The sequence below is a fragment of the Lytechinus pictus genome, chromosome 1 (assembly GCF_037042905.1).
Source record: "Lytechinus pictus isolate F3 Inbred chromosome 1, Lp3.0, whole genome shotgun sequence".
Classification (NCBI taxonomy): domain Eukaryota; kingdom Metazoa; phylum Echinodermata; class Echinoidea; order Temnopleuroida; family Toxopneustidae; genus Lytechinus; species Lytechinus pictus.
Genome location: NC_087245.1, coordinates 20412780 through 20423941, shown reverse-complemented (window position 1 = coordinate 20423941; position 11162 = coordinate 20412780). Strand labels below are relative to the sequence as shown.

General features: G+C 32.7%; 1 protein-coding gene across 2 annotated transcripts in view; it reads right to left on the bottom strand.

Annotated features, from left to right (window-relative positions):
* Positions 1-1412: 1412 nt before the first annotated feature.
* Positions 1413-11162, bottom strand: part of LOC129259085 (vesicle-fusing ATPase-like) — a 35810-nt gene continuing 26060 nt past the window's right edge. For both annotated transcript variants that reach the window (XM_064097837.1, XM_064097842.1), the window contains exons 19-27: positions 10853-11009; positions 10126-10259; positions 9508-9574; positions 9068-9147; positions 8311-8445; positions 7488-7657; positions 3667-7004; positions 2824-3071; positions 1413-2674 (exon numbers count right to left, since the gene is read on the bottom strand). In XM_064097837.1, the coding sequence (XP_063953907.1) occupies positions 6989-7004; positions 7488-7657; positions 8311-8445; positions 9068-9147; positions 9508-9574; positions 10126-10259; positions 10853-11009 (759 nt within the window). In that variant the 3' untranslated portion in view covers positions 1413-2674; positions 2824-3071; positions 3667-6988. The remainder of the gene's footprint in view (positions 2675-2823; positions 3072-3666; positions 7005-7487; positions 7658-8310; positions 8446-9067; positions 9148-9507; positions 9575-10125; positions 10260-10852; positions 11010-11162) is intronic.

Genomic DNA, 11162 nt, shown 5'->3' with positions numbered 1-11162 from the left:
CCTCTTCCGCTTCTCCCTCCCTTCTTTTTCTTCTTTCACTGTTCCATTCATCTTTTTTTTTTGCTCATTCTCAAGTTCTTCTTGATCCTCTTCCTTGGTGTTTAGTTTTAACAGCACTTCTCATTCTTATTCTCCCTATACTCTTGTCTGTCCCCCCCCCCCATATGACTACTTTAGTATTTCCCATTCTGGCACCTGACTGAATGGCGAAATATATTACCAGTTTGTCATTTTACGACCATGAGCTAATCAGCCTGAAGGGAAAGACCTTTTCTTCAAAATATCGCATCAAACTTGATCAAAGACTGTCTAAATTAATGAAAATCCAGTACGCCCCCGGTTCCAGTCACCATCATGTCATTTTATCAATAAAAATGTATTGAAGCGAGTGAAATCGCCTAGGGCTGATATTCTTTAAAATGTCATTCAAGACTATAATGCTGTCAATTATTATTGGTCTCTGTAGGATGTAAGATTTCAGTCATTAGTAATCATATCAAGTCATATACAATTTTACATAAATCTTACTTCATTCATATGGTTGCATAATAATAAACAGTAATATTTCATTTGAATGAAATGGTTTTTAATAAAGGATGTCACGTCATGATGTTTAAGATCAGAGCTTATTTTCTATTTGTTGTTGGCTAATTTCCAACATTTTTTTAATATGCTTGAGAAGTTCATAGTAGGCATATAGTATGAACATCACAATTCTTCTTGATCATGCCAGTTCATTTTTTTTAGAATATAACATAAATGGATGACTACAATCTACAATCAAAGAAATATGAATGTTTCTTAAATGAACATGATGAATTATGTTAAGTATGGGTATTGATGTGCTTTTACAATTAACCTTTATCGATAAACAGTGGAAATCTGTATAGTATAGAAAAATCTGATCACAGTATTACTAATGCATCAAAGTGAATTCCAAAATCTGAAGTACTAAATAGTAATCTGAAATTTTCTTTGATTATTAATTTAATTTTCTTATAGTCAGGTCCACATGTGATTTTTTTTAGTAAAAGCCAGTGGAGCATTTTTTTCTATTATATATCATAGACTAATAAAATAAAATTAAATTAAATTGAAGTGTACATGTGCTTTGAACCTGGGCCCATTTCATGCAGTAATATGACTAGTTACTTTGCCACTATTGTTTGTACACAACATGGTAATTCGCCTTAATCAAAATCAAGGTTTCCATGCTAGTTGACATTATGGCAAAGTTACCACAATATACAACATTTTTAGGGAATGGGTCTCAGATTTTACATATCCTGTTATAACGAGTTTAGGTATTTTTTTATTGTTCCAGGAATCTCGTCTTATAATTGTATGGCATCTCTACTGTATGTAAATCGAAGCCGAAGAAGTGAAATAAAGCAAATTTGAGACTCAGCAAGTAAAGGTTTTCCAAGGACACACATTTTAATCTCCTCTCTACATGGACATATTGAGCAATATTGCACTTGGTAGAAAAGGAATATTTAATGCGGTTAGTTCAGTAACAATACTACAGACTGAGTATAAATGACATATTAACAATGAATGGTAAGAATCAAATCTAAGAATCAAATCTGATTTGACTACATATACAGAATTCATGAATTGGCAATTTTTCCTTTTATTTTTCCTTTCATCTTAGTATGAAAAAGTATATTTCTAGAATGACTAAGGATGTATAGAAATTTATGTAATGGAACTCCCCATCCCCTGCTATTTCATCAGCTGGTATTTAACATTCAGTAAATAAATCTATGAAACTGACACAAGGTACTATAATTTCTCTGCATCTTGCATGTCTATCCTTGTCTGCATGTCTTATCATGTTGCACCGCTTTCAATTTCCGTGGAAAGGAATAATGCTGTGATATCACTTCAACAAAAAGATATCATGAAACAATTTTAATTACTGATTGGATCTTCAGCCAGGTGGGTGTTTCTAAAAAGCTGTTTGTAAGTTATGAGCGACTTTAAATGGTAAATGGTGGTGATTTTGTACCTGATTGCTAAGGTATGAAAGCTTGGTAGCAAGCAACCAGAGGACTGACGGCTTAATGTCCTCATGAGGATTAAAGCCTTACCAAAGGGCACTAACGCATCAAGTGGGAATCGAACCCGGGTCACCGGAATCCGAAGCCACCGCTCTACCAACTGAGCCATCACGTCTCCTTTACAAACTAACAACATCAATAAAATATCTGGTGTATCATTTATCACAAGAAAGGGTCACCAGTTGTTCCTAGAGTCAACCATAACTTACAGTTTTATGAAACACCTACCAGGGTTGTAATGTATCAGTGACTTGAGTAAATGATTGTAACTCTAGCACCACAGCACTGATCTGATCCAATTGAAATCTGCACAAAGAAGCTACTCCATTAAGCAAATATCTAATGACTTGCTTTTATAAAACAAAGGTTGGAACAGGGCAAAAATGTACAAAAATCAAATACCATAGTATCCTATATTTGTGAATTAATATGCTTGCTACTGAGTTCTATAATTCTTCTATTTTTAATGAAGGTCTGATCCGATCTGACATCCATGTTATTTTTTAAACAAAAATAGGTAGTCAACTTTGTGAACATTACACATGTAGCCATATATGGCTGTTCTTTAATTTGGTTGTTCTATCCCAGTGTTTTAAGAATGTACATTAACCCTAAGAAGACTGGGAGGGGGGCTGATTCAGCCCCCCCTCGACATTTTCGTGATAAATCCGCCGCACAAATTTTTTTACCGCGTTGCTCACTGATTTTTACATTCAAGTCTCGTGCAACTTTTGAGACCAAAATTGTGATTCCCGGGCACTCGGTTTCAAAATTACGCTTATGCTACAGTCATACCAACGACACCAACTCCAAACCGACCAATGATTGGTCATTGGTAACAACGTAACAGCTTTGATCAATCTGGAGTCAGTTCCCCAGAGGGATTGTGCCATCAAAGAATGGAAGCCAAACATATTGAAAAAGAAAAACAGTGGAAATCATGAGGGAAAAAGTGATAGCAAACTTGAGGTGCTGCATAGCTTGCGAAAACCATCCTTTGGAAAATCACTAAAGGACAAGTCCACCCCAGAAAAATGTTGATTTAAATAAATAGAGAAAATCAAACTAGCATAATGCTGAAAATTTCATCAAAATTGGATGTAAAATAAGAAAGTTATGACATTTTAAAGCTTTGCTTATTTTTCACAAAACAGTGATATGCACAACTGAGTGACGTGCAAATGAGACACTCGATGATGTCCCTCACTCACTATTTCTTTTGTTTTTTATTGTTTGAATTATACAATATTTCATTTTTTACAGATTTGACAATAAGGACCAACTTGACTGAACCATATAGTATTAAACAATGCTAATTCCACATGTTCAGGGAGAAATTAATTGTTTTTTCACTTGACAAGAAAAAATTAGAATTTTTCATATTTCATATAATAAAATACAAAAGATATAGTAAGTGGATGACGTCATCAGTTTCCTCATTTGCATACCGACCAGAATGTACATATAACTGTTTTGTGAAATTAAGCGAAACTTTAAAATGTCATAACTTTCTTATTTTACATCCGATTTTGATGAAATTTTCAGTGTTATGCTTATTGAATTTTTATCTTTTTATTCAAATCATCTTTTTGTTGGGGTGGACATGTCCTTTAAACAGTAAGGAAATATATTTTCAGTGCTAAATAGAATTCTGGCCTCCAGGGATGGGAAGGTAAATGTATAACCCTATAAATGGGTTATATCAGTAAGTAAAATTGACCAGAGATTAATCATTTAGTAATGATCAGAGTCACACTCTCACATAGTATAGCCTACATATTTAACTATTTTTTAAATACTATATCAAAAAATGCATGTAAAGGATAAATCACAACATGAATGCATAGGTAAATTCTTCCAGGTAATTATCATTGATAAATTATAATACTTCTATGCTCATGTAAATAGAAATGAATACATGAAACAACAAAAAGAATTGTAAGCAACTTGTTTCGGTGTTCCTTTTAGAACACCAGATCTTGCTGCTGATAATTTAAATCCATAAAATGCACGGTAAATGATAAGAGAAAGAAAACAAGTTACAAAGAGCACTAAATAGAAACTGATATTACAAAGTTTGCAAATACTGGACATACTATACACACAATCTGAAGAAAACTTTCAGTGGTAAAAAGACTAAATATTCAAGATTATTAGGAAGGGAAAACATAGAAAACTACCATTTCATAGTAAATTCTAATTATAATATCATACATACATGTACTTTGGAATGTTACACTCCCTGTTATAAGCACAATTCTTTCATAGCAAACATGCTTTTCTTTACAATATAAAGATAGCATATACACATACATGCATGACAGTCTATATCTTTTTGTTCATAAATAGTAATCATGCACAAATAATTTACACACAATTTATCAAATCAAAATGAATATTTTTAGCATAAGATAATGATTTTCTTTTCTTAAAAACTCCAAGACTGTTCTAGAATGAAATCATATTAAACATTAAGCTTTCTGCATTAGAGTGCATAACAGCTGGAATATGATTCAACAAACATACTGAGTACATCAACATGACCCATTATATGAAGATGAAAAAAAGAATGTGAAAAGCTGAGTAATAGTATGAAGATATATTCATTTTCAATCCTGTAGAAATAATTAATAATTATATTTAACTATGCCTAATGGCAAATACATATTGAATAGCATATTCTAACACTTTTTCAGCAAAAAAAAAAAAAAATCTTCCCATATAAATGAATCTCTACAAGGGATTATTGTTGTAGCAATACAATGAGGGATGTATACAGTATGTTTAGCATATTTAGCAAACCACTGAAGGCGGGAAATTATCAGAAAGATAATTGAGGTATAATTCAAAGTCCTGTAGAAATGATTAAAAAATGAGATACCACATTATACATGACCAAACAACACATCATCTATGCAAAACTTCAATAGTCAATTGGCAAAATAATCTAGTTGGATATCACATTCTACACATCTTCATTATGTTGTAGGATAGTGGAATTTCTTCTTGACTCCCTTTCGTAAAAAGAAAAACAATTTATTGTTTCAGCCAATCTTGATTTTATTGTTCTTGTCTTGTATTTCATTGGAAATTAAAAAAAGATATATAATGCATTTTCATTAACTGCTCATGTACATGTATTATGAGCGATAACAAATATCTGGGATGAAAATTAACTGATATAATGCAATACAGTAACAAAATGATAATTAAAAATATGTCACAAAAAGTAATAAATGAGGTGAAATGCTATCAACAACAAGCTGAGAAAATAGTTGATACTGGGAATATTACGTTGTTACATTAGTAGTATGATATATCATTTCTATTGCTGTGTAAATGCAAGTATAAATAGATAGCATAGACATCTGTGTAAACATCTAATCCTGTTGATAAATTTATAATTGCTTGAATATACTTTGTACCAAATAGCACAAGTCAATAAGATTATGAATATGAAGTTATAAATATCTGAAAATCTATCTTTCCATTCTATGAACAACATAGACATACATTTCTTGGAAACACTGAACATTTTATCTAATTTCATTAGATTAATTTCATACATCTCTCGCCTCTTTTGTTTTTCTTAGCTGTAGATGCAGCCTAGGATAACCGAAAGGAAAAGGCGCTATATCAAACAACCTTTGAATTGGATTGGATATGGTGTGGATTGTTTTAATGATGCACAAGCACACACTGTGGGATTAGTTTTTAAAATCCACATAGCAATAATCATTTAAGAAACAATATGCAAAATCTGTACTTCTGTTGATGGATGCAATATTGGGATATTTAAAGAGCTACAGAACGTTGATGACATTTACAAAATATTTCTGCATACTACCATTCCATTATAAATTTTGGTTTGGCTTTCATGTGCAAAACTTGCAATAAACATTCAAGTGGGACTGACATTCATTAGTAGAAGATTTCAATGCTGGACACATGAATTCTGAATATCAAAACTATTGTGTAAATTACAACTTTTTTGTTGGATGCGTGTCTGCTGTGCACACCAGAATCAGTAGACTAGCTTAGCCAGGGTAATAAAGGAGCGCCCTGAGCACCTAGCAAGGTGGATACGTGCGCTATACAAATCTTATATTATTTATTATTTATTTATCTGGCTTCAAAATGGAACACAAAATATCTATTCCCACACAATACCAATGCATCATCCTAACTTACCACAAGAATGAAATTAGAGCGATGTTCATTATGCAAGGGAACCAATCACATTCGTAATTCATTTGTTTCCAACTTTATTTCTAAAACATTTGATGATAATACATATCAGGCAAGATTTTTTTTTTGCAAGAGATCATTTTCGCACACGCAGATCCTTTCCTATACCCTTGCACATAACTTTGACTCTCCAGTAATGAAATATCTGACAAAAGAAGACTGAATAGATAAAGGAAAGACTGTAATGGCTCTTCTGTGAATTCCTTTGACTAATTCTGTACATTTTTTCAAACCCATACTTTCAAAACAGAAAGAAATTGTTTTACAATACTAATTGCATGATGAAATGTTCCAAGTACATAAATATACTTGCAAGTTCTTGCAAAGAGTGATAAGAAGACAGCTTTTAATCTTTCTCACATTATTGACAAACTCATGCACATTACACTTCTATAAATAGATGTATTTCATATTTTCTTATAACTTCAAAGTGGTTGACAATCTGGAATGAACATTTCTTTTTTAAGTATACAAGCAGCATCAATCTAACGGTCCTACTCAGCACTATTCTACACCTTGGCAGGGTCCAGGCTGTTCATTATGGTCTCCTTTGATTACCCACAGTGCCACATTTTCTGCTAGTTCCGTCTCTGTTCCTCCTCTGGGTGAAATTCTTCTTATCTCTCTTTCTTGACCACAAATGATGGCATGAATGATGTATCTACAGGAAATAATCTTTATGACATCTCTAACCTGAATAGTGAAAGAAAGCAAACAAAAAGAGATGAATTACAAATTTGTTTAATTCTAGCTGGTTTCATTGTACATGGTTAAATCCTACTTAGTTTGCATCTGAAATGTATTTTTTTTTAAAGCCATTTCTGTAATTTTAATTTGTCTACAATATATATTTTATTTTGTTTCATTGACACTTTGCCCCCTTTTTTTATATTTAATCTCATTCATAATGAAATTAGGAAAGAAAAAAACCTAATAAGAAATGCCTATGTTTCAAAGCAACTAATGTATCTTTTTCAATTGATTTGAATCAGTTTCTTTTCATGAAAATCACACAAAAACTTGTAAAACAACTATTGCTGATGAAACGCAAAATAGGAGATTGTTTTATGAAAGGAAATCAGAAATTTTATCCAACAACGTCTGTGTTTTAGTTGTCATACATGACAAATTGTCAGATGGTAAATATTGATGTAACAATCTCCTGGTGTAACTTACCCTCCCTCTTCCTCCATCAGCGCCAGGAACTTGGGTACTCTGTAGGATGGTTCTGTCTGTCTGACAATCTCTAAGAGGACTAGGAGCTTCTTGATACCAATCAGGAGGGATTTGCCTTGGGTCTTGGTCCTGATCCTTTCCCTTTCCTCAGGCGTGAAGGCTTTCAGCTCCTGATACAGTGATAAGATGAAAAATATGTTATCAAAATAATCTATACGCTAATAATATTTTAACCAATTAATATCATAAAGCTCTGATATAGTCTTTCATTGTTAAGAGGGCAACAAATAAAAGAAATATACATTTATCCATGTAAAATACAAGTATTAGGTCAAAAATAAAAGTAACAAAATAAGACTACCTTAAAACAATATTTACATACTCACTTAAGCTGAATACAATTTCTTGCTTCTTTGGAAAATCAGACTGATTCTTCTTATTGTTGAGAAGGGGCATTTCATGTTCTTTATAAACTTACATACTATGTCTCCATAAAATTTCATAATGGCAAGTGAAACAGGACTTTCAATCACTTTTTAGCTAATGGAATCTGCAAATGTCTATCAACGTCAACATACATTATATATTTTTTTAATCTTGCAGAGAATTTTGGGTCACAAGGTTTTGTAATTAGATGATGATGGAAGGTTTGTAATTATATAAAACACTTTGTTATAAAAATGTCAGGACATTTGATCATCCATTTTCACTCAAACCATATATAGTACGGCTGACTTTTCACAATGCTTTTGGTACACCTGTGGTTGAGAATAAGGAGAGGTGTATGTATATACAGTAGACAACATAAGATGGTATATCCTACCTCTAATACTTTAACAATGTGATCACTTGTAGTAAGACTATGTACTCTGATCTGGGTATTGAATATGTCAGTCATCTTCATCTCTTCTAGTACATCATGGCTGCTCGTAGTACCGATGATAAGCAGCTTACGACCCTGGCGATTTCAAATATGAATCATTACAGATAAATGCCAGTTGTGGTAACGTTTCAAAATGAGTTCTTACAGAATCTAATAAAATGACCACCCAAGTGTCTGTAAGTATGAATAAAAATTATGTACCAAAGGATTCTGCAAGAAATGGTGTAATTGCTGAGAAATCAGCAAAATGAGCGTGACATTCAAGCGATTAGTTGGGTCTTTTTCCAAGCAATAACAATAATACGCTGTCTCAAATGTGCCTACATGTGTTGGGTATTTTCGGTGTGACCATTTTTCAGCTTAGATTTCATGATTTCAAAAATATCAGTTTACGAAACTGTACCAGATCTAGATGTAAGGTCATAATGAAAATTAAAATTTAGTTTTACATAGTGACTTTCTCATGAAATCAGTGTTTAGTGCAACTACTTTCATTTATCTTGAAGCCTTCGCGCACATACCTGGCCCCCATATAATATGGTATTAAAAGAAATAATTTCATTCATTTATCATGTTGTCATGTATATTCCTAATTAATGTATTTAATACATTCATTACACAATGTAAATATTCAAATTCAATCATTGTCAAAATCAATCACAGACAGGGTACAACATGAAGTGAAATTCATCTTTACCTTAGGTGGGGCTTTCTTCAAGAGTACTAGGAGAGCTTGCAATACCAGATTCGAGAAACGAGGTCCAATGGGAACATAATCTGTAACAAATATGTAAGTGATAAATTAGATAAATGATAATGAAATACTAAGAACAAGTATTCAAGTGATAAATCAGACATAAGACATGTGTATAAATCTGAGAAAATTGAAACAGAATATAAACAGTGGTTGAAATCATCTACAAATTCATGTTTATTGCATTTGGTTGGATCCGCAAAAAATATGCTCTTAAACAACAAGCATTCATATGGAATTTCTTCAAAGTAATTGTGTCATATCTTGCCAAGATATGCAATGTTTTAGTTTAAATGTAAGTGCTTAGAATTCAATCAATTTTAATAGGCTTAGGTACCTCTGTACTATTATGAGTTGATATATTGTGATAGCTGTAAACTTACCAAGCAATCTTTCAATGTCATCTACCACCACACAACTGACCTGAGACTTGTATGCATCCTCAAAGATCTAAAGAAAGACACCAATTATAATGATATTAATAATATATTATTTATAATAATGAAAATAGCGATAATAATAATATAGCGCTCATATCAGGGATGCCAACCTCATTAAACATAGTGCAGTATTTTGAAGGATGAAAAATAGCATACATCTTAAGTGGTATAAAAGCATTGTCAAATTTTCTGCAAATAGACACGAGAATAATGTGATATTGGAAGACAAAAGTAATTTTCACAAATCTGATGTACTTTCAAAACAAAAACAATGAAAAAATACTAGAAAAATTCCTCTTTTTTGCTCCTATGACATGTACTACACACATAAATGCAAGTATGGGACTACATATACATTTTTTCCTCAAACATTTCATGTTTTTCAATCATATCTTGAAAGCAATCCTTTACAGTGTCACAGTGTAATACTACAATTATTGTTCCTCTGACATGAAAAGAAATTTAAAACTACTAGTGATTGTTTTCACATTTCCATAAAAAAGTTTCCTGTAAAGAAAGTTACAATAAATGAAAAAAATTGTGGTGGGAATAGTAACTAACTTTCTTAATGGCTTGACATTTTGCCGATTCTGAGAATCCAACCATGTCTTCTGGTGAACAGATCTTGATGAATGGGAAGCCTGATTCCAATGCAAGTTTGGCTGCTAAAGCTGTCTTTCCACTACCGGCCCGTCCTGTTCAAATTGAAAGGAAACCCAACTAAGCTTTTACATAACCGAACTAACTTTTACATATAACATGTTAAGTAGATGAACACTTAGCCCAACGTTAACAAGAGAATACAAACAAAGGCTTGGTCTAAAACAGTGTCCAACTATAGTTACTGAGATTTGACACACAATCCTAACAGTAGATGGTAAATTATTAGTACATGTATTTCTGTAACTCTTACTGTCATTTGAATGATAACAACAAAAGTATTTTTGATCATTAAATCATATGACTAAAATTCTAGTGATATTCATAACATAACAGCATACACAGTTGTCAGGATTGATTACCCATACTAACACCAGCTCAAAACTCTGACAACTTAATCTCTTAAAAATACATACTTCTTGCCTGAAAACATTTTTAATTCAAATTGAATAAAATTGAAACATTAGAATTTAAGTCGAACAGGCAATAAGCATAATGTACCTCATGCTACTAGTGTGCTTATGCTCAAGCGTAAAATTTCTTATACTAGCAGTGTGAAAGTGGGTTTGTCACCACTGCCTCGGGGCATGCAAGCGGTCAATCTTGGACAATTGTTTTCAAATCTTACCTGACATGATCATACTGGCCAGTGGTACCCGGTCACTGGCCTTGGTCTGCTTGACCACCAGCTCTCCATCGGCCAGCACCCTCTGGACGGGCTCTCCCCAGTCAATGATCCCATTCAAGATAAACTTGTCAAAGTTCTCACTGCTCACACCAAAGGCCTGGGAGAGGAAACGAGTGGATGGACTATTAATGTTAGGAAAGGTACTGTAAATTCCAGCTTCAAAACAGAAAATAAGGCTTATGTCTTTTCACAGATTAAAGATGCTATTGAGTCAATTCAATCTCAAGTATGGAAAGCCAGCAAGGCCATA